Raw genomic sequence first — 24,770 nt, 5'->3', positions numbered from 1 at the left:
GGGGCAGGACATTGAAACAGTGGACAGTTTCAAGTACCTGGGTGTTCACCTCAACAATAAACTGGACTGGTCCCACAACACCGATGCTCTGTACAAGAAGGGCCAGAGTCGCCTCCACCTTCTGAGGAGGCTGAGATCCTTCGGAGTGTGCAGACCTCTACTCAGGACTTTCTACGACACTGTGGTAGCCTCTGCTTTCCTCTACGCTGTCGTCTGCTGGGCCCCGGGCAGCACAGAGCGGGACATGAAGAGACTGAACAAGCTGACCAAGAGGGCCAGCTCTGTCCTGGGCTGCCCACTGGACTCTGTGATGGATGTGGGTGAGAGGAGGATGTTGACCAAGCTCTCATCCATCATGGACAACAGCTCCCACCCACTGCACCGGACTGTAGTGGAGCTGAGCAGCTCCTTTAGCACGAGACTCAGACACCCTCAGTGCAAGAAGGAGCGCTACCGCAGGTCCTTCATCCCCACTGCCATCAGACTGTAGAACACTACTGTGTAGTTGTTATTATGTGCAATATTTATTATCTTGTACTTGCACTTTCGTGACTTTTGCACTCCTGTTTTTTGTTTTTGTTTCTAAGAGCCCTGTAATGTTACATTTCTCCTTTGTGAGATTAATAAAGTTCATGCATGCTTTTATCTCCTCTCATTTAGACTATGTAATGCCCTGCTGCCTGGTCTTCCCAAAAACAGTATTTTAAATCTACAGTTATTACAAAACTCAGCTGCACGCGTGTTGACGAGGACCAGAGGGTGGGAACACATTACACCAGTTTTAAAGTCACTGCATTGAATCCCTGTCAGCTTCAGGATCAATTTTAAGGTTCTTTTATTAGTTTTTACAAGTCTTAGCGGCCTTACACCTTCTTATTTATCTGATCTTCTTTAAATATACTGATCCTCGTGGACCCTGAGGTCCTCTGGCAGCAGCCTTTTAATTATACCACAAGCCAGAGCTAAAACCCACGGTGAGGTGGCATTTAGCCACTATGGCCCCCGCCTCTGGAACAGCCTGCTGGAGAACCTCAGGACTGCAGAGACTATCGATGTTTTCAAAAGAAGGTTAAAGACTCACCTTTTTAATCAGGCTTTTAACTGACCTTTTAAATCGTTTCTATCATTCTCTATTTATTATCTTATGTATTTTTGCTCTTAACTTTTAACCTTTTTACTTATGTTTCAGGCCTTAACTGTAAAGGTTTAGTTTGTAACTCCAGTGTTTCCTTATTGGGGTCCTCCACATTGAGGCCTGTATCTGCTCTGCTGCTGGGGGTTCCGTCCATGGGTCCCTTTGGCCCGGCTGGTGAGGGGGCTCTGCACCTTGGTATGAGGGTCCCCCTGTCTGTCCGTGTGTCGGCGCCCCTAGTGGTCATGGCCTGCAGCTCCTCCTGGTGTGGACGGCCGCAAGGAGGCGTTTTCCACAACTGTCAGTGGTGAGAGTGTGTGTGCATGTGTGCATGTGTGTGTGTATGTGCAGTTGCATGTATATATGCACATGTTGAGGGTGGGAGGGATGGACGTTCTTGTTTCTAATTTAGTGTGTTGTGAAGCACTTTGTGTTGCATTTTTATTGTATGAAAAGTGCCATATAAATAAAGTTTGATTGACTGAATGCACATAGCTAAGCAGGAAGTGTGAAGCTGTCAATCAGGTGAGCCAGTGGTTTTTACATTCATTTGAAATCAGGAAAAGGCCAACATTTTTATCCAGAAAAGTCACCATGAATAGATCAACTTTACACATCCTTACATCCTGTGATTATGCTACCACCTCTTGGTCAGACAGATTATCGCTTCTGAAAAAGGGGATGACAGTTTTGTATCAAACTATTTGCTCTCTGGGCAGATGTCAGAGGCGACTGATCTGTTTCTATTTAAAACTTATTTTAGAGTTCTAAAAATGCTACATATAGTTAACTTTATTATTTGTTTTCACCTTTACCTGAAGGCAACAAGGATAGAGTGCTTGCTCATCCAAACATGTTGAAAAAACACACAGTTTGTTTGCATGTAGTTTTTCACATCATTGTATAATTCTTGACTCAAATATTCACCAGAAACATAAGCTGATTACTCGAGTAGTTTTCATCGTGTGAAATGCTCTGAAGCTGCTTTGGTTGAAATAGTTTCAGAATTTCTGCAGCTTTTGAATGTAACAGTTTACTTTTGACATCACTGGAGTTGCGTTTTCAACTAAATAGATTTTTAAATAGCTTCAGGGTGTGTGTCTGCAAAAGCTTTGAGTCGTCAGTCATTCTGTCATCTCAAAGTCATGATTATTCTGCAGAAATAATCCCCAAGAGTTCAGTTTGATGTGTTACTAATCTGTTAAATAAAAGTGCTTTGATTTAAACAATCAGTAGCTGAATGTTGCTGGATTGTTCATGCTGCCATGCTGGTATTGCATCAGTCTGAACATAAAAAGACAGGCCCTTCCCTGCCAAAAAAAACAGCTTTATTCAGTGCTACAGGCTACATTCTACTGAATAAGAACAAAGCTTTCATATGATGTGGGTCATAAACCAGCCTTAAACTCAGGGCTTTCTTTTGCAGGCTGACTCAACATGTTTGAGCTATTCTGGTTTGAAGATATTTCTTCATGACTTCAATCTCCTGGATGAATGAAGGCGGTAACATGATGCTCATGATGTGAGCAGTGCAGACTGTATTCCATCAGTCCTCACAGCAGACTCTATCCTGATTTTGATGATCAAAAGCAATAATTCATCCAACTGACAGAAAAGTCATTTAAAAGCCTTTGTTTTAAGAAGCAAGCTAATTTACTCTCTTCCTGTTCACTGAAGTGGAGCGATGTCAGTACTTACTAACTCAAGGCTTCACAAAGGAAGACTTCCATTTGTCGCTTCAAACTGAATTCCATGTTCAACGTCACATTGAAGGCATAGTGATGTCATTATTCCACTGCTACCATTCAGATTCAATTCAATTAATCAGTTTTATTTATATAGTTCCAGTTACTATTCAGACTGTCTCAAGATGCTTTACAGAACCCATACCTGAACCCCCAGAGCAGCCCTAAGGGAACAGCAGCAAGAAAAACTCCCTTTAAAGGGGAAGAAACTTTGAGCAGAACCCAGCGTATAAAAAAAGATGTTTTTAACTGAATGCATGCATCACATTTCACTAAATCACTTTAAAATGGTCTTTTATTTTGAAATTCTACGATGATTTGACCCTTGAACAACACTTTAACTGTATTTATTGTACATTTTTATACTCATTCTGCTTGTTTATGTCACTCATTAAGTGCCTTTATTTAAATATTCCAACACTGTCAACTCCCAGTAATAAACTCTGAGATGCATCAGCTCCTCAGTCGTCTTAACGCTGCACATTTCCTACTTAAAACTTTAAATATTTGACCAAAGCTCTGTAGCACCACACAGTTTTAAACTTTTTTATGAGTTTTATGAGTCTCAATTATGCTATTAATAAATAGCATAATCTAAAATCAAAACCAAGTGATTGTGATTGTGGAAAAGATCAGTGGATTTCAAACCCCACAGTCGACCGGGGGGGTGAGTCCACAGCACGTAAAAAGCCGATGCTTCATGGTAGTTCCTCACACTAGCATCAACACAACCAGAATGAATCTAGTAGCTTTATAGTCAGCTAACCATATCTTAATGCATCTCTGTGGTGTTGTCTTCTGGTTATAAATCTGGGATGTGCTCAGTGATTAAAAAAACAAAAAAAAGGAAAAGGACAAAGGACGAGGAACCTACAGCCACATCTTCACTGTCTTTCATGCCTTTTTCAAAGAAGAAACAGGCCATTTACATGTTACTATATGAGTGTTGAGGTATGCATTCTCCTTGATGCACAGTGGCCTGGACTGTACTTCATTTATATGTCACTTTGTGCACCAAAGGATTAAATGTGGATGTCTGTGATAGCCTGCATACAGAGGGGTAACCATGTGAGACCAAAGTGTTAAGACTTATGAATGACCGCTTTCAAAAACTCGTTTGTAAGCAGGAAGGTTAACATATTAAGCCACTTTGGTGGAAAAAAGAAAGTCCAGTCCTTACAGGAGGAGAGTGTTTCCACGGCCTTTTTACTGGCACTACAGACTATTTATTTTACAACTGTCAACATGCAGCTGATAATCATCACCTACAAACCAAAACCAGTTCAAACAGGATGGTAGCACCGAGCAGGGGATCTCTGTCTCAGGATCATTGTCAGCATAAATCTTCACACATAGACTTCACAGATTCCGGTCAGAAGCTGACGCTGACTGTTAAATTTTGACCTCAGCTCTCAGTCCCGGCTTCAGAGCATTGTTGTTGCTGTCAGCAGAGCTAATGAAACTAATACTGGGCCTCATTTTTCAAGTGTTTGGCACAAAAACTTTGATGTGTTTCTGGCCGCTAGCAGAATGTATAGAGTGGGAGGGTACCGCTGGGTTGGTTTCTGCGCCCAGCAAGGCAGGCCTGCAGGACTGCTTGTGTTTTATGCCTTCCCTTTCAGGCCCCTTTGTGGTTGCTGCGGTTACCATGCTTTTTTGGGCTCTACAATTGAGTCTTGCGTTTTTATCCTGGATTCTGCAGACCTGCACAAAGCATTGATTATTCCTGAGCAGTGGACGGGTGGGGGGCGGTGCAGCGGGGTGAGGGTTAGGAGGGGCTTGGAATGAATGCTGTTACATTCTCATGAAGCTCATTGGCTACATGCTCTTTGTCTTCAACTTTCCGAATCCCCGGGTGCTTGACTGGAAGCACAGAGAAGACACAAGCTTTTCTGATCCACTTACTGGAAGAAGTCTAAATTTAACAGGACAGTCACACATCAGCACTGGACAAAGCTCGTCATGACTTTTAAAACAGCCAATACTTGATTATAGATTAAATCAGTCAAACAGCATGAAAACTAAATACACAGTTTAATGGAATGAAAAAACACACACAGATAAACGGATATGTTTTTAGTCTTTAGACAAAAATCTTCCTCTGGTAAAGTCTGGCCTGAATACACTAAGAAACTTCCACTTCATGACAAAACATTTGTGAAAATGTGTTTTCTGAAGTGTTTATTTTGACCAAATGGTAATTTTTAGTCCACACAGCTGAAAGTTGCACCAGTAGTTGTTCTGAGCCAACAGTTTTTACCGTGAATGAGCTGCATGTGTTTGTTGTTTAACAAATGCATGAAAGTGTGATACTGGAGTAATCCTTTAACAACAGTCCAAACCACACTTACACATCTAGATAGTGGGATATTTCTTAACAGTGTTTCCATTTTGAACTGGCAAGTTGACAGTATGCCACTACATAAACTTTTCATTGTACCATAATGTTGCATTTGAGGTTTATTAAGTGCATGTGTGAAGTGGTTTATTTTACATCAACATGATTTGCACAGTAATTGAAGTCGATTATTATATGTAGTAACAGAGATTGTCCTCAGCAGTGAACAGAAGAGAATTCACATCTGTAACATAGTTAAATATTATAAGATAGAAATTTGACTTTTCTGATCAAAATTAGGGCCAGAAGTCTTTGAAGAACAGAGGCATCACTTAGTCCACAAAGTTCAGTCTCTGGTTAGCAAGAGGGTGCTTCCTTTTGGACAGATCTTATCGTTAGGGCTGACTGGGTGACCCTGAGGGGGTCAGCTGGAGTCTTCCTCTTGGACATCCCTAAGTTCTGCCCCTAGTCATGCTGCTATAGGCCTAGGATGCTGGGGGACCTCTCTGGATGCACTGAGTCCTTCTCTATCTACCTTTACATTTAATATATATACGTTACTGCATTCCACTAACTCCGTTTGTCCCTGTGTCCTTCCTCCGAGTGTCCCTGGTCCCAGAGCTGGATGCTTCAGATCTGTGGTTGATGTTCCACCAACTGGTCCAGTCTCCATCATGTCCACTGTGGGATGCTGCTGCTGACTTTCCTCCAGCCAACTGCTTCCAGCTGCTCATTTCCATCAGTCTACTCTGCATCACCCTCACTTTACTTGATATTTTCATCTACATACTGTTTGAATTTTACTACCAGCTATATATGTAATATAATTAATGCCAGAGCCGTACATCAGAACAGGAAACTAGGAATCAGTTTATGTTAGCTTCTACTTTGCATCATCTAGCTTATGCATGTATCCTAATGTGTGTTATATGTTCCTTGTTCCTCACGTCCCTCTACCTCACCACCTCTTCTATCACTCTCTACCTCCTTCAGCAGCAGATGGTTCCCCCACATAAAGAGCCGGGTTCTGCTAGAGGGTTCTTCCTGTTAAAATGGTGTTTTTCTTGCCACTATCCCCTTAGGGCTGCTCAGGGGTTCATATGGGTTCTGTAAAGCATCTGTTGTCATTTAACCTGTAATTGGCGCTATATAAATAAAATTGAACTGAATTTAATTGAATTGCAGATATTTCCTTGATGATTAAAAAAAATAAAATTCTTGGGTATAATTTGGTAGTACTGTGGGCTTTATTTAAAATGAACAGTGTGTTTTCTTCATAGCTCCTTGATGTGGTTTTGGACATCCACATATTGTTGATTTTTCCTGGACTGTGCAGCTCTTGTAGCATTGCGTCTCTAAATAACCACTGGTTACTGTATAGGTAAACAGAGAGCTCTAAATATTCTTAAAAGCCATCACGGTGTCTTTTTCTGTTCTGTAACTCCAGATGAAATATTCAGTTCTAACCACACTAAGGACACAGCATGTTATCCCTTACCTTTGTCTACCTTTTGTACTTTTCTATTTCATTTACTTTGAAAGGTTGGCTTTTGCCGCTCAAACACTCCTAATCCTTCATCATCAATGGGAGATTCTCCTTATGGAGGCAACTAAATCAGAATTTTGACACAGACACAAGGCTTGTTACGACCGTAGCACATTATTAAGTGTTGACTTATGTCTAAGTGGTTTTTGTTGACCGTACAAAATTACTGACCATCACCTGGTAGCTCCCTTCAGCCTTCAACAAAATGCCTCTTTAAAACAGAGTTATCCAGTATACAAAACCAATCATCCTCTATATTTAAACGTGATTCTTTTCTGCATTCTAAAAATAACAGTGTGTGTACTATTGACAGTTTCTTAGCGGTCTCCATGCTGCTGCTCTTCGCTATGAATTAACCACCAGAATGCTTAACCTCAAAGCTGCACACTCCCATCCCAGGGCTTCAGTCTTTCCACTCTGTTTGGAAGGCCTAAAATGCTCTTAAATGTTACCACCTTGTCCTAATGTGCAGTATGTTGGTAACAACAGTGTGCTGACAGGCTTTCAGAATTACAGGCTTTATTTATAACATAATGTTTTCTTTATGAACCATAGAGCATTGGACTGTTTTACACTGAAAGTCACTGCAATAAATACAGTTTGGGAATACAAAGAGAACAAAATTTAAAACGTAACTCATGTGATGCACCAGGATGTCTAGCTGTAACAGAGTGAGCTCAGGTTGAGTCATCTGCACTATCAGACAGTCATCAGGATTTGCATGCCTATCATATGAAAACAGCAACACAACTATCTAGTAATTAAGCTTAGTAAAACCAAATTTAAGAACACCAGTGTCCCAAACTGGCTGTGAGAACAAATACACAGAGAATACAAAGGAGAGGCACATAAATTGCTGTAGTTGAGGACTACACATGACAATTCCTTTCACAGGGATCAGCAAGTCCTGGAACACAAACACTGGGATGCAGCAGCTTCACCCGATACTACACAACAGGTCAGCGACATTATCACTACTTCAGTGATCCATCTGGAGGCATCTTTTAAGAAGGGGTTATTAAAAAGACTGCGCTTAAGCTTAAAAAATGGTCACTGCATCTCATTACACTATGCTACTACAGCTTCTTACAACCTCTGCTGGTCAGATCAAAGAGTCTAGATGAAGAAGGAAAGTACTCAAAGGCAATGTTTCATTTTATGCTTCAGGAAAATAAAAAGACTAGTGAGGAAAGCAAAAGACCGCCTCCGTTGTGTAGTTCATAAAACACATGTGTTAATACTGCTCTGAAGCTGCAGGTCTCCACTAATAGTCAATGTTCTGGTCATTGTAATGGGAGCTGTAGTCATCGTGATAACCTCCGTGGTACTCGTCCTCCTGGAATTCAGCCTGATAGTCACTGTCGCTGATCTCGGAGCCGTTGGTGCCGGTGCCCTGGCTGCCGTTGGTGTGGATGACCGGCTCAGTCGGCGGGGCGCAGTACTTGGGGTCATAAACCTGTCTGCCCAGGCCGTAGACGCTCATCCCCCTCTGGGAGGCCACCTTGTTGGTGCCCATCTGGAGAGAAATGGTAGAGTTGTCCAGCGGCTGCAGCGCCACTTTCTGGTCAAAGATGTCTCTGCGGGTACCAGGGGCTGACATGCCCGCCTGCAGAAAACCACAATGCAACAATTAGACAAATTCTTGTAGAAAAACATAATTATAGAAAGTCATCAATAATGAATTATCCGTCATCCAAACTGATCATGAATTTAAATGGTTTTAGTTGGTTTAAATGGTTTTATGTTTCCACCTAGAGAAGAAGGATTCAGTGAAAGTCTGGTAAACTCTTAGTGTAAATCTCCACAACATTGTATATCACAACATTTCTCCCTTCATCTGTTCAGAATTTCGTCATGTAAGCAGCTTAGCTTTTAGCCGTCCAGGTTTTCAGATGTATCTCTGAGATTTCTGCCCACAGCCTAGTAATTCAGAGGTGAATGGAGCTTAGTTCGTGCCGCTTACAAAGTAGAAAAATGACCTTAAAAACTAAACAGTTGACACTCTTCACCCAACAGGTTCTCTGTGAGATGAGCCATGGCTTTCATTTCACCAGAGGGTGTTTGGGGAAGAAATATCAGTGCAGTCACAAATGACATGCAGAAGAGCACTTCAGGTAGGCGAGAATGCAACTGAAATGATTAATTCTACAGCTGACCTTCTGAACGCTGCAGCAAAAGTGAAAATAATTAATCCGCCAAAGAACATGGTGGAGTTACGTGACAATTGGCGTTGGTTTGTCTGTCTGTCTGTTCACATCGTTACTCAAAAATGGACTGACGGATTTGAATGAAATCAGAGGAGGTCAGAAATGACTCAAAGACCAGGTGATTAGATTCTGGCAGTGATGCAGCTTACAGTCTGGATCCACAGATTTGTTAAAGATTTCTTTGTCATTGCCAGATAGCAGCACGGTGTCACTGTAACCATGACAACAAGTGAACACTACAGCTGACTGTGATCCTACTACAAATCCACCACTGAGGACTTATCAGGACTTATCCATCAGAAATGATACAAGGAACAATTGATTAAACTGTGGGGGTGTTTCTGAGTCGCATCAATTCCCGCCGTCCGCTACATATTTAGGTCACGTGATTCAGTATCCGTATGTAACGTACACATGCAGAACACACGCCTGTGCTCAGTGCAAAGTCATGTTGTTTGTGGGTACATCTATATTAAATGGACACATTCTATGTTGCTGTGATTTCTGATCATCAATGACTAATTTAAAAAAAGCTGCATTTCTACAAAAATATGCTGCATTTCTAAAGAAAAATGCTGCATTTCCAACAATGCCACATGGGGAGAATGAGCAGCTTTGCAGGAGTACTGCACTCTCTGACTGCTTTTCTTGTTGTTTCTGTGTTAACTGTTTAGGATTGTAAATCCTGTGTGACAGCATTACAATCCTCTGTGCAGCGTTTTCAGTGTGAAATGCTTTCAATTCTTGGATCTGTTACTCAAAGTGAAACAACGTGCCCCCACTCACAGTACCTGGTGGCTCTAAATGATCCACGAAAACAACAGTGTTCAAAAAACTACTTTCTAGATCAGAAATTAGGTCCTCTAAAAGCTGTTGAATTCCTTTATGTAGGCTTACATTTCCCCGACTGTATGAGGGTGGAGGAACAAATCCCAGAGACGGAGTTCTCAAAACAAGAATAAAGTAAATGAAATTAAGCTACTGGCATAGACAGGGGCCAGTAGAACTGAAGTGTGATCTTGTTTGTGTCTGTAATTTGGGTGGAATGACCTTTAAAAAATCATGCAGACACAGTTGTTTAACCAGGTGTAATCAGCTATGACTGCATGCTAGCACTGCCAGTACCGTTACTCCAATAAATCCATGAAGAATGAAATGGGCTTTTATAAGCTGGCAGCTAAGCAGTGTGAGCACGTAACAGTCCACAAGGTTTGTGGATTTTGTTAGTCATATTATAGTCTAAGATTGTTGGTTTTGGTACCCTATAGGGATTTATTACAATTTTAAAAATATCCCGTCAGAGCAAAATGAAAAGAGGAGAGGGTTTTAACCTGGCTGGCTCCTTTGTTGGTTCCCATCTGCAAACTGATGGTGGTCTGGTCATAGGGTTTGTCGGTTTGAGTCTTCGGATCATACAGATGTCTTCTGGTTCCATAAGCAGTCATTCCAGTCTGACTTGCACACTTGTTGGTTCCCATCTAAGGACAAAAGTCACCACATCACCAAAGCTGTAGTGTTCTGGGGATTTTTTCTAGATTTAAGGCAGCTAGGCCTCTATGTTTGACAAGGCTGGTTGTTTGTGAAGCTTTAAAGCAGGGGAGTCAAACCCTTAGTTCAGGTTCCACATTCAGCCCAGTTTGATCTCCAGTGGACCAGAGCAGTAAAACCACAGCAGAATAACCTAGAAATAACTCCAAATTTTTTCTGAGTTTTAGTGCAAAGAAGCACGTTCTGAAAAATGTTCACATTAAAGGAATTATCCTTTTGCAAAATATTATGAACAACTTGAAATTTGTTAAGAAAAATAAATTCAATTTCAACAACATGATACCTCAGTTTATCATTTACACATTACAACTTCCAGATCAGTTTATCTACAAAGACACAAAACATTTAGTCACAGGTATATGGAATTGAAAGATATAGTATTTTTCTTTAAAAATGACAAAAAACATCAAAAACAAGACAAACTATTACAAAAATGAGACACAAAATGACGACAATGAGACACAAAACAACAAAAATGAGAAACAAAATGACATGAAATTAAACAAAAATGAGACAAAAAAGTAGACAAAAAGTTACAAAGCAACAAAAATGGAAACAAACGAGACAAAAAAATGACAAAACCATGAAAAAAAACAACAAATACGATACACAACACAACCAATAAAGCAAAACTCCAAATGACAAAAAACACAAGCTAGACAAAAAGGAAACACAGAACAATACAAACACAAAACAAGCGACGAAAGTCAGACAAAAAAAGATAAAAAACAACAAAAACAAGACAAAACATTACAACAATGAGACAAAATGAAAAAGAACAATGAATGAACAATCTAGTATTTTTCTTTATGATCAAATCTACTTGTCATGGTCTAGAAATTATTTTAAATTCATAGTTTTACTAATTTACAATCTGCAGTTAATGTCTTCTCTGTAATTTTTACACTTTCAGGACCGGATTGGACCCTCTGGAGGACCTCTTTTGGCTCGCGGGCCGCATGTTGGACACCCCTGCTTTAAAGAGTACACAAATGTTAAATGATTTTCAAACAAACTAATAATCAGCTCCCAGTGATGTCTACTGTAGCAAAATCTGTTCATTTGTTGGCCTTAAAAACTGTGATTTGAATCCACTACACTTGTCAGATTCAGAGAGCATCTCCTCACGTCTGGCAGCGGTTTGTTCTATGTTTGGACTGACACCATTTCTGGTGATCACACACAGCTTGACTCTGTTAACAGGAAAGAAACAAAGGGACTTGGACTAATCCACAAATCTTTTTCCAGGATCACAAACTGCCCCAGGCCACAGTTACCTGCAGTCCAATGACACACTGCCCAGCCTTGATCTTCTCATCATCAAAATGTCGAGCTTGTTTGTCGGCATATTTTACCCCGATATCAATCTTTGTGTCCATACCTTTGGTCTTTGCCTGGCAGAAAGACAAGGACTGATGTAATACAGGGTTTGTGTTTTATAACAACAGAGAAAGTGCTCCTCTGCACTGTGTACTGACTCACCATGCTAGCCAGAGCAAGCAGTGTGGTCTGGACTTGTGTCATGTTCCCATTTTCAAACAGGTCATTGGCCTCAAAGATGTCATTGGGCTTTAGGCCATAGGCCAGGATAGCTTTGATGAAGTTCCCAAGGTTTTCCAGCTGCAGAGAGCAACAGAAAGAAGAAAAAAGAAGTGATCAGGGCTGCAACAATAACAGCACAAATAAAACAGTTGTTGAAAAGTGAACACTTAATGAAAAAGTACAGTTTGCCTCAAAGCCTGACGGGCTGGGACTTCTTTTAGGGGAGCTAAATTTACCATTTCTGATGCTGACTGCTGAGCTACTTTTCTTCACTCAGGTTTTGTTATGAGGACTGCATTGTGGACAGATGAGAAACGGTCTTACCTTGTGCCAGTTGAGCTGTGAAAGGTTGATCTTCTTTACTGAACCAGGCTGCAGCTTATTAATGAGCCTAAGAGAAACATGAAAGCACAGCATGTATCAGAACATAATGTGATTTCTTACTGTACAGTCAGATCCATAAATATTTGGACATGGACACAATTTTCAGCATTTGGGATCTGTACACCCCCATAATTGATTTGAAATGAATCCTTTGAGGGTTTTTACATCCAAATCAGGTGAACGGTGGAGGATTTACACCACATTTGATATGAACCCTCCACCTTTTAAGGGACCAGACATAATTGGACCAACTAAAATAATCATAAATCAAATTGTGACTTTAATGTTTGGTTGCAGTCGATGACAGCCTGAAGTGTGGAACCCAGAGACATCACCAGATGCTGGGTTTGGTTCCTGGTGATGCTCTGCCAGGCCTCTACTGCTGCAGTCTTCACTTCCTGCTGGGTCTTGGGGAATTTTCAGGTGACTGTCTTAGCCACTGCAGAACATTTCACTCATTTGCCTTAAAACTCTTTGGTTGCTTTCACAATATGTTTTGGGTCATTGTCCATCCCTGAAGCTCCATCCAATGAGTTCTGAAGCTTTGGCTGAATATGAGCAGATATTATCAGTATACATTATCAGAAACGCTTCAGAATTCATCCTACTGCTTCTGTCAGCAGTCACATCATCAATAAATATTAGAGAACCAGTTCCATTGGCAGCCATCCATGCACACAACATGATACTACCACCACCCTGCTTCACTGATGAGCTGGTATCTTTGGATCTTGAGAAGTTCCTTCTCTTCTCCAGACTCTTCTCTTCCCATCTTTCTGCTACAGGTTGATCTTTGTCTCATCTGTCCATAAGATGTTGTTCCAGAACTGGACGGGCTCTTTTAGATTTTTTTTTTTTTAATCAAACTCTAATCTGAACTTCCTGTTTTGAGGCTCACCAGTCGTTTACATCTTGTGGTGAACTTTCTGTATTCACTCTGGTGAAGTCTTCTCTTAATTGTTGACTTGTACCTCCTGGAGAGTGTTCTTGATCTGGCCATCTACTGTGAAGGGGTTTTTCTTGACCAGAGAAAGGATTCTTCTGTCGTCCACCACACTTGTTTTCTGCCGTCTTCTGAATTCACCAGTGCAGTTTTTCTTTTTAAGAATGCACCAAACAGTTGATTCGTCCACGCCTAATGTTTTTGCTAACTCTCTGATGGGTGTGTTGGAATGCTTTGTCCTGCTCAGGGTGGCAACTGGCATCACATGAACGTCAGAACTCTAACAAGACGATCGATATTATTCACTACTGGTTATCGGCCATTGGCTCTCAAAAGAAAACATAACACCAAAACATTCACACAATGGCGAGGTCTTTAGCAGAATTATCCAACAGATTAATGGGAAAATGGCTGGAAAAACCAGGACTGTCTGACCTGTGATTTAATTAGACGGCAGACATTTCAGAAAAAAATGACACCTTCAATTAAACAGAAGTTAAGCACTAATTTTCTGGAAACGTCCATTGGTTTTGATAAGTCTTTATGGAGCAGCTTGTTTCTAACCATATTACAGAGCTCATACACATTTTAGATGACTTCTGAGGACAATACATTACCTTGGATTCCATTTGTACAGATTAAGCTTCACTCTTAGTCTGACCCATTTAACTATTAACATCATAGAGAATTGCTCTCCAGGGAAGATAAGGATGATTAGAGCCCAACATCTGACTTTACTAACAGATCTGTGTCTTTATAGCATTGGTAATACAAGTACACATAAACACTAGGGCTGGACCCGGATATCCCGAATATCCGAATATTCGTTCGCTACGGCACTATCCGGATATTAATTTTGGTATCCGAATATTGCTCCACCCCCCTCCCCCCCGTCGTCGGACGTCACCTGGCGGAAAGAATATGCAGCGTTACTGTCTTCCCTCCGCCTTCGGCCCACATCGGCTCATCTCGTCCTGTGATCACATAAACATATACACATATGTCTATAACATATACACATATGTCGATGTGATCACCCCCTCCTCCCCCCAGACGAAAGTATTCGGAGCTCGTCTCTTCCCTGCACCTTCGGCCCTTATCGGCTCATCCCGCCGTGTTCTTCGGCTCATTTCGGCTCCTCCATTCATGTTTGTAAACACCACCCAAATGGTCAGGTGGCTGCCGACTCCGGTCCCCCCCCGGTCGGACGTTATGGGGCGGAACGAATATCCGGATATTCGTCTTTAATAGGGCCCGAATATTCGGAGGCCAGAAACCACTATTTGGGGCAGCCCTAATAAACACATATATAAAGAGAACTTACTCGCAGAGGATGACTCCATCCTTCAGGCCTTTCTGAAAGTTCTCTCCAATAGGCATCCCTGTTACCTCCTCAATCCAGAAGCGAAGCTCCTCCTCTTTTTGTGGGTCATATTTCTGAGCAATCTAAAAGACAAAAAGTATTATATCTACATTTTATTTTGGGAAAACAGCGGCACCACACCACTTTGAGAGACAGATGAACATTTTGACAAGTACTATCTTTGTACAGGTGAATTAACGATGTCTGTATTCTTCTGGGATTTCACCATCATGGCTTACTGGATTTATCAAAAAAACAATCCTCTAAAATCAAAGTCAACTCAAGGTCCTGACTTACTGCAGTTTCCAAAACTTTCAACCACATCTCAGCAGATAAAAAAAATTACATCTGCTGCTTATGTTATTAATTCTACCTGTGTTTTTCCTGCTATGAAAAGTGTAACTGTGTGAGGTAGCAAAAGATTCTGACCTGTCCTGACTTAAGTTATGGGTCAGGGCTTGATAATCATGAGCCCGGTGGATCTTCTGATCCTACTTCCAAAAGCAGCCGGATATTTAAAACATGAGCACCACACTGTGAAATGGCAGCTTGGCAGCAGTGGGGCTGAACCTCCGAACTTCTCATCAGTACCACTGCCCTACAGTGCAGCCCTACAAGCTGATTTTGCTTGTTTTGAAACAGTAATAACCTCACCTTAATCCAAGTAATAATCTACAATGATAAGTGTAAGTGGTGTGGGTTAATTAAATCTCATATCAAACTAGAAAATGAACCATGGAAGAGCAAGAAAAAACATAATTGGGATTCTATATCTCAAATTTTATTGGAATAGTAAAACATCATTCTGCAGAACATTAACAGTGCTCTGAGAAAGTATTTGCCCACCTACAGTTATCTTCTATTTGTCACACATAAATGTTTCAGATATCAAACTAATTTTAATATAAATCAAAGACAATCCAGGCTTGTTGAATCTAAACATTCCTAAATAGCACCTGTCTGGTGTTGTGAAGCAGCTAAAGGATCTCAAAAAGCAGCACATGATGCCACGTTCTAAAGAGATTCAAGAACAGAAGTGAAATAAAGTCATTGACATTTATCAGTCTGGAGGGTTACAAAGCCATTTCTAAGGCTCTGGGCCTCCAGAAAATCACAGTGAGAGACATTATCCACAAAGTGAGAAACATGGAACAGTGGAGAACCTTCCCAGGAGCGGCCGACCTACTAACATTACTCTAAGAGCATGTTGATATCTAATCCAAGAGACCACAAAAGTACCCTGAGGAACATCAAAAGATCTACAGACCTCACTGACTTCAGCTAAGGGTCATCTACATGATTGCACAATGAAGACACACTGGGGAAAAATTGGACTTTGTTGAAGAGCTGCAACACGCAAATCACTCCTGAGCAAAAAGAAGGGAACAGCTTGGCTGGAATTTGCACAAAAATATCTGGATGAGCTCCAAGACTTTTGGGATAACATCCTCTGGACTGATGAGTGAAAGTTTTATGAAACTATTTTGTTTTTGGTTAATTCAGTGGCATGTGTCAGTACAATGGAGAGCCACCAGCCTCACATCCCACACAAGTGAATCCCTCACTACGTTTGACACTCGACACTGTTGAAAAAGAAGGCAATAAATCAGAGGAAACTACCTCCATGGTGTAATTCACAAATGCACATTTTATAGCGGGCATCACAAAAACTGGAGACGCAGTGCTGTTTTCACGTAGCCTGGAGAGATAACCTAAGTAAGTCCCATATAGCCTGAAATAAGACACTAATAATATATGAGCACAGACTGTAGAGAGATGAACACAGCCACCGAGTGGTCACACACTGGTTGGTGGACTGAGAAAGTGCAGCCAGGAGTTTGTTCTTCCTGGTCACCATGCTGGGTTTTTTGGAGCCAGAAGAGACCATATTTGGAACGGTAGTTAGAGAGTAGTTAGACAAATGTGGAGTTCATCTAATCAGAATGCTGTACCTTTTTTCCCTTTTTCTCTGTCGCTTACATTATGATACACTTAAATAAAACAATAAAGAATACACTATATTGTCCAATGTTCTTTGTCTCATCCAACTCAGAGTTTTAAAAAACAGACCAAAAATATTAGATTTTCCATTCTACTGCAGTCAGTGCATTCATAACCCCTCCTTTTACTCTTCACCCCAATTTTAAAGGAGTTTGTTGACAACATTACCTGCAATTGGAATTTTAAAAAAGGCCTTCTGGATGTGTTTTGCACCGTGTTCCTTCCAGCCTTGGACGGGATCACTGATATGGGCTGAGGGCCACAGAGAACATGAACATTGAGCTGTGGTTGTCTGTGGTAGAAGAGCTTTCTCTGTCTACTGCAATGGCAATGACCTGTGGGATGTCTCAAACCTCAGTGCAGCAGTGATGGAGGTGCAGCATCCATGGAGATCATCTTCTCTGGTACCACAGAGAGATGCAGGTGGAAGGCTGCTACCAAACCAGGGAAGAATGACAGATCTTCTGTTGGCATATTTTAATGTTCTAAGTCTAAAGGCTGCTGCACTAAATGCTGTAAACCATATATGAAGTATTATTTTATATTGTGGTTTCTCGTGTTATCATCTCCACTGTAATTTATACTTTTTAGTAAAAATGAGGTTGCACTGGATATTCAGCTCAGTCTCTGGTATTTACTTCAACAAACATTATTTATTTATTTCATTTTTATGTAGTATTACACAGCTTTCCAGATTAAAATGGTTAAAAATGTAGTTTTTAATGTGCAATAAAGGTATGAATGAAGTCCTTTTCCTAAATATGTTGATGTTTCTATGCTCCATATCTAACAACAGCACCATGCACATGAGGAACCACATCGACGGTTCTGACAGAATTTATAATGAATAGCATGGTTATTTCACTGCTGGATTTAATAACAACAAATATAATAGAAGTCTTTAATAAATATTGTTGTCCCGTAACACTGACAGTAAAGGATCAGAAGATAGATATTACAGTTTGTGCTTTTTAAAAAGTTTTAAGCCTCACTAGAAACTGTCACAGGAGAGACATTCTTCTTGCATTATTTTACAACAAGTCTCTTGTAACTTCAGTGCACTTGGTCCAGTGATGTTCAAGGTGAATGTGGTTGTTTGCCTCTCTGTGTAGTCCTGTGATAGTGTCAAAATTAGGACTAGCCTGTCTCAAAGTGATGCTTAAAACCAAGTCAATGCATTACTTCCAGCAGAATGGGAAGCAGGGCCTTAAATGAAAAGGTGAGCCTCAGCCATCCCTTAGCTCTGCGGCTGTAGGCCTACTCTGCTTCTCTACTTTCCATAGAGTTACATGCTACCACTGCAACCTCTGGACTTTGTGCCTTCTCTCTCCCATAGTTTGGTTTTGTCCTCTCTGCAGGCATCTCAAAACTCAGAGCTACACCTTCTTGATCGCCAATTACTGGCCTCACCAACCTGTCCAGTGTTTATTATCCTCATTTGTTTTCTTTGCTATCCCATTCTTGCTCCCTTAAAGGCCTCTACACACTGTGTGATTATCGGCCGTCCTAGATCAAAGATAACAATGGTGAGAGAATCATGGCAGTATCTTTGGTCTTGGCTTTAAATCGGTGGTCCTATGTCACGCTGTGAGACAGGTTCAAGGACGGCCGTTGTCATGGTGACCAAAGACAAGCTGCCATAAAATTCTGACAGTGTCAGAAATTTGTTGTGATCATCTCACAGTGTGATGCTGGTGGACCTACGACAAATAACTAACCAATAGACCTGCAGGATGAAATGACGTACTGATCAGTAAACCCAGATAGATGACTTGCGGTGACAAAACGCATCAAAACAAGCATGTAGAAGACAGCCTAGTAGAGTTGTGGCAGCTGAAGCATTTTTGCTGTGTCCTCCAGCTCGTACTACAACTGGACAAAAAAGAACGAAGCATAGAAGGATATAATATAGTGGCAGAATTGCAGCTTCCAGGTTAGTAACCTGAAATTAGTGGCTAGCAAACACAGACGCATACACTGCTGTAAACAGTGGCAACAGCACCTAGTTTATGCTATTAAATAATGTGACCCTCTATAGATGGACGGCGCACGCTTATGATGTTTTATTCTTACGCCTTCAAGTTGACTCATTGTACAGTGAGATTCAGCTGCGTTTTCATCGTTAGTCTGCACAGAGCAAACTTTACATCATGCCCAAAGATTATTAGATTCATGTGGTACAGTGGAGCAAGCTGTGGACTTGTAAGACTGTGCAAATCACACAGTGTGTAGAGGCCTTTACACTTCACAGGTCTTTTTTATTCCCGTTGCCAAAGTGCTGTCTAATGGGTATTGTTCTTGTCGGTTTTCTGTTTTTATTGCAAGTTCTTCAGCTTACCACATGAAGTGCCCAGAGATGATGTAAATATATGGAATATGACAGCTGGACGTTGGATGCATCACTCTGTGCGTGACAGTGGTCTGTTTTTCATTTTAACCAACATATATGGTTGGTGAGTTTTTCAACTATTATATTTGTTTCCAAATGAGCTGCCACTACTCAATCTGTAGTGCATGCAGGGGAGGAAATGCTGGATGTGGCAGTATTCCAGTGTAGAAAATCCTGCAGATACCAGCGGGGAGCTTCAGTTAATGTTCACATCTGAATGAGGAACAAACGTGATCTCAGTGCTTTGACTGCGATTGTTGGTGGCAGACTCAAACTGCTGATTTCCTGGATTTTCTCCACAACAGTTTCTAGAGTATACAGAGAATGGTGCGTCATACAAACACACAAACATTCAGTGTCATTTACAGTGCCGTACATGAAAAAGTCTAGTTGGAGAGGTCAGAATACAGTGACCGGACTGGTTGGAGTCACAGACCTCTCATGGAAAAGCCTACAGACAGTGTCAGTTCTGATTTCAGTAAATAAAACTGACCTGTTTTGTCTGACTAAAGACATCCATTTTTTTAAATATACAAAAAGTACACTATAATGCATGATTAAAAACCTGGTTTGTTGTCATGTACTAAAAAGCTCTTATTAAATTACAATGTGTATGTTCCAAACTGAGTTCAAGTTTTCAGGAATTCACTTAAGACAATTTCTGTCTTTGGAGACAGAATTCACTAAAAAAAAAAAAAAGTCACTGGAAAAGGAAATCTGTCTCTTAATGGAACTATTAAACTGAGAGTTTGGGAGGAAAAATATGAAAGAACATGATCTGAACCTTTTGGAAGCAAAAATAAGACAAACCCCCCCATCATTACATCTCTGTAACCAACAACATTTCCAAATGTACACAGTGTTCTACAGTCATCGGTACAAAACTGCATGCATTTGGACAGTAGGTCCAGTGAAGCCAGTGCTACTGCCCAACAGATCCCATCTCAACTCACAGTTGAAGGTTTTGTCGTGTCAGCTGGTTCCAATCAAGAATTCAGTCACACATGGTTCAACCAGGGTGACAGCTTATGTTGAGTGAAACACCAAGTGGAACAACCAAATAACCCAGTAACCACAGTGTTTAATCAGTATGGTGGAGCCCTGATCATGCGCGAGACCAAGTGCTGAAGCCAGACGGAGCAAGATAAGCTGCTATTCATTAACTGTTAACCGTACAACGAGGTAAAGTATTTGATCAGCCTATAATTTTAATGGTAGTTTTATTTACTGGAAGAAACAGAATATCAACCAAAAAAATGCATAAAAATATTTTCAATTATAAATTATTATCTAGTTGATCAAGGTAAAAAGGTATTTGATCCCCCAGTAAAACATGACTTGGTACTTGGTGCATTGACCCTTCTTCACAACCACAGACGTCAGGTGTTTCAGCTAGTTGGTAATCAGGTTTGCACACATCACAGGAGATATTTTAGACCACTCCTCTTTGCAGATTCTCCCCCAGCTCCCTCCATAGATTTTCTATGGGACTAAGGTCTGGAGACTGGCTAGAAGACACTTGGCGCTTTTCCATCAGCACCTACTCAGCTTGACTCTAGTCGGTTTGTGAGGTTTTCCATCAGGACGTAGTACCTGGTACCAGGTATTATTTTAGTACGTACTAGGCTGGGATTTTAAGCGAGCTGAGTCGAGCTGATAATGTGACGTCTACTGAGTGCAGGCCGCTGATTGGACAGGGAGTGATGGCACACCAGACCTGTACTGTGGATGAATGAAGAGGTCCAGACTTTTCTGTCTTTGGTGGTGAACCAAAGAATACAGAGGGAGCTGGATGGTGTGACTGAACAAGAAAGTATATCAGGAGGTCTCTGAGCGGATGGCTGTGCCCACGGATACAGCAGGACAATGAAGCAGTGTAGGGAGAAGATGAAAAGGGTCAAAAGTGACCACTGGTCCATCAAGGACTACAACGGCCGGAGTGGGTCAAACCAGAGTTGTTGGAAGTGGTTGAGCCACATAACACAACGTTACATGGGGCTTTTTGCCAACATTAGCAGGCATGCCCGCAGCCTGAGTAATCCTAATTGGCTGCTTTAATTTAACGAGATACAAACTAGGGATGTGTGTGACTAGTCGTTTAATCGTTTAACTGCCTACTCATTTATTAAACGTTTAGTATTTTACTAGTCGGTTAAATGCTGCATTAAGCATCATGCACCTTGTTCTTTGCGCCTCTGCATCGGCTTCTTTGTAAACAGGCTGAGCAGCCAGGGAGAGAATTGCTCCTCCTCCCCTCCCCTCACACGCACACGTAGCAGGGGGCAGTCGACCTCTGGATGACACGTTCATTTCTCCAAACCTACACCGCCTGTCCGTTCACCCGCCCCGGCACAGCCACGCTTCACTTCCCCCGATCCCGACTGGGCGCCGCCATGCAGCTCTACGCTCGGGCGTGCACCGCACGCTCGTCTTGTCTGGGCTACCTGGTTGATCCTGCCAGTAGCATATGCTTGTCTCAAAGATTAAGCCATGCAAGTCTAAGTACACACGGCCGGTACAGTGACACTGCGAATGGCTCATTAAATTAGTTATGGTTCCTTTGATCGCTCTCTCAATACCCAACAACCCTCGATACCCAACAGGCTTATCAAAATGTCTGATCCACTTGTGAAACTCTTCCTAATCTGTCAAGCAAACCCAGCCATCATCATCGTCATTTACGACGGGGCCATGAACGCCACTGCAGCCTCCACCGTTATTATCAGTGCATTTTCTCCCGCGTCTGCTGCTGTTTCTGCGTTTTTTTTCAACCCCCGCTATGCCCCTCATCATTAGCGGTGTTTTGACCACTCCAGCTACACCCACCACGTCCCCTCTTGCCACTCCGGACCCCGTGAAGCAAAGCATCGGCTCCAGTATGTGCTGCTTGTGGACTGTCATGGCCCACCGACCCGCTGCCGTTACACACAGATGCAGCGGCACTTTCTGTCTCAGTGGACGACTGAACATCTTCATCAGAGGGTGAACATTCTTCTTCAGAATATGAGTAAGCCATTACTTGCCAAAAATATTTTCTCAGTGTTGACCAGACCTCTTAGCCTAGCCGCGCTAGACAACCCACGGCAACGAATTTAATTCTCTGCCAGGGTGGGTCTAGTTACCCTCCATAAGGCTCGAGGCTGGATTCTCCTAAAACTGGCCGGACCAATCACCATGAAGTGTAGAGTCAGAAGGCGGGCGTAACGAAGTGACGACAGAGGCGTGACGATTCTGACAGAAACAACCAGCGCACAATAAACTGTTATCTTTCGACTCGGCTTTGGCCACAGCCCTTAAAGATTTGAAGCTAAAATTCAACTTGAAAGATAAACAAAGGACGGCACTGAAGTGTTTCATTGAGAAGAAAGACGCATTTGGACTTATGCCGACGGGATATGGCAAATCCTTAATATACCAGTTGGCTCCGCAGCTCCGCTGGTTGGGAAGCTAATGGGACTTAGCCACACAATCTGTCGGTGCTCTCGGAACCACGTCAGCCTATTCGTTGCGTTGATTGGTTGTATACCTACCCAATTGCTGCAGAGGGATTTGATAGACAACCTTTTAGCCCGCCTCCCTCCCTGTCGAGCTTCCCTAGACCCTTGTGCCGTCAGAAACATGGGATCTAGCATGGCTAGGCTACAGACCTCTCGGTATGGTGAGTTTTCTCACTCTAAAATGTGCCGTCTTGCGCTCTGATACGCTCCGACAGCGAGTCTCGTCTCCTCGGTTTTCAAACTCTGTAAACTCCAAAACTTTGAATGAAAACACGCCCACAACTGATGCTCAGATTGAAGTTTCAGATGTCCGCAATCTCCTGGTATACAGTACATGAGGCACAGGAGGCAGTATATTTGAAGCTATGGCTTGTTATGTTCAGCAATGTTGCGACTTTGGCGCTTAAAGGGTTAAATTGCAAGTTTTCCGAAATTAGTCGAAATTCCCATCCCTAATACAAACGTATTTGCGTCTGCTAAGTGTGATGTTTCTCTTATAGCTCCAGAGTGATGCTGACAGTGGAGAGAGTCGACCGGCTGCAGTGACACCAAAACACCAACAGCCTTCGCGAACAGCAGTGTTTGACCAGCAAAGACATTATGATCCAAAGTCACGAGAAGCAAAGAAAATAAACAGGGCTGTGACAGAGTATTTGTGCATGGATATAAAAAATATTGTATTAATGATACAGAAGTTTTTCCCAATAAAAAAAATGGTTTTACAGCCAAGTACAAAAGCCTGTGCTTTAATTTGTTCCGTGTGGTATCGAAATGGTATCAAGTATCGATACTGAACTGGGTATCGGTATCGAAGTTGAAATTCTAGTATCGTGACAAGCCTACATCTGATCAAATCAGGTTCTACCAAGCCTTTTGGGTATCGTCCAAATGCTCATTGGCTAAATAAACACAGGCCTGTATATGTGTCTTCTGGAGCAGAGGGACCTTGTGGGTGCTTCAGGTTTTAAACCATTACAACGCAGCACGTTTCTAATGGTTTTCTTGGTGAATAGCCCCAGCTGCCTTGAGATCATTAGCAAATTCCTCCTGTGTAGTACTGGGATTATTTTTGACCTTTCTAATGATTATACACACTGCATGAGGTGAGATCATGCATTGAGCTCCAGACTGAGGGTGATAAATTTTTTCTTTCTTCCATGTGCGAATGATTGTATCGGCAGTGGTCACCTTCTCACCAGGTTGCTTGCGATAGCCTTGTAGGCCTTTCCAGCCTTGCAAAGCTCTACAATCTTGCATCTGACATATCTGAATAACTCTTTGGTCTTGCCCATAATGGTGAAGTTGAAGATGCAAAGTCTGATTCTTTGGACAGGTTTCTTTCACACATGTACATGTAACCAGTTCAGATTATTAGTTTCTGAAGTCATATGTGTACCTCCTGGTCACATAACCAATCTATGGGAGCCAGAACTCTAACTGCCAGGATGGCGATCAAATAATTACTTCCCTTCATCAACTGGAAATGAATTTGTAACTGTTATGTAATGTGTTTTTCTGGATTTTTTTGGTCAATATTCAGGTTTTTTTAATAGTTAAAATAAACCTACTTATTTAAAAAAAAAAAAGACCAACTTTATTTTTTGTGTGTGGCCAAATCATGAAATATGCAGGGGATCAAATACTTCCGTACTACTACTTCCTTCACTGTACATCTAAACTTCAGAAATACTCCACATACCAGAGACAAAGCTCGTCATCAATGGCAGTACGAGGTCAAAGGTTGGGGAGACAAAGACAGATTTAGGGCTGCAGCTGACAGTTATTACAACCCACAAAATCCAGTACAAGCAACAGACTTATTGAGTTTGAAGGCTTATCACATGCAAAAACATTGTACTGAAACAGTAATTATTTCATCTATCATTGCAGCAGTCATGTGGGAAACATTCACCATGAGGACCGCATTTATTTGACTAGCTGCAGTAGCATTTTGACAGATGGCGTCACTCTCCACTGTGACAAAAGATGAACTCTTCATAGATGATCCTGCATTCATTTTTCTGCACCACAACACTGTCAATTTTACATCTGTGCCAAATTCATCCAGTGATTGGCCAAATGAGAAGGCATGCAAGGTTTAAACTTGCCTTTTAAGCTGTATGTGCTCTCTGTGC

General features: G+C 41.7%; 1 protein-coding gene across 1 annotated transcript in view; it reads right to left on the bottom strand.

Moving 5' to 3' along the window:
* Nucleotides 1–7,263: 7,263 nt before the first annotated feature.
* cnn3a (calponin 3, acidic a) overlaps nt 7,264–24,770 on the bottom strand; it is a 29,674-nt gene continuing 12,167 nt past the window's right edge. The window contains exons 2-7 of the mRNA XM_022213434.2: nt 14,710–14,831; nt 12,383–12,449; nt 11,999–12,136; nt 11,794–11,910; nt 10,300–10,446; nt 7,264–8,367 (exon numbers count right to left, since the gene is read on the bottom strand). Of these exons, the coding sequence (XP_022069126.1) occupies nt 8,026–8,367; nt 10,300–10,446; nt 11,794–11,910; nt 11,999–12,136; nt 12,383–12,449; nt 14,710–14,831 (933 nt within the window). The 3' untranslated portion in view covers nt 7,264–8,025. The remainder of the gene's footprint in view (nt 8,368–10,299; nt 10,447–11,793; nt 11,911–11,998; nt 12,137–12,382; nt 12,450–14,709; nt 14,832–24,770) is intronic.

Source organism: Acanthochromis polyacanthus, chromosome 20, assembly GCF_021347895.1.
Source record: "Acanthochromis polyacanthus isolate Apoly-LR-REF ecotype Palm Island chromosome 20, KAUST_Apoly_ChrSc, whole genome shotgun sequence".
In the NCBI taxonomy this organism is placed as follows: domain Eukaryota; kingdom Metazoa; phylum Chordata; class Actinopteri; family Pomacentridae; genus Acanthochromis; species Acanthochromis polyacanthus.
The sequence above is the reverse complement of the archived record's forward strand: the minus strand, read 5'-3'. Positions and strand labels throughout refer to the sequence as shown.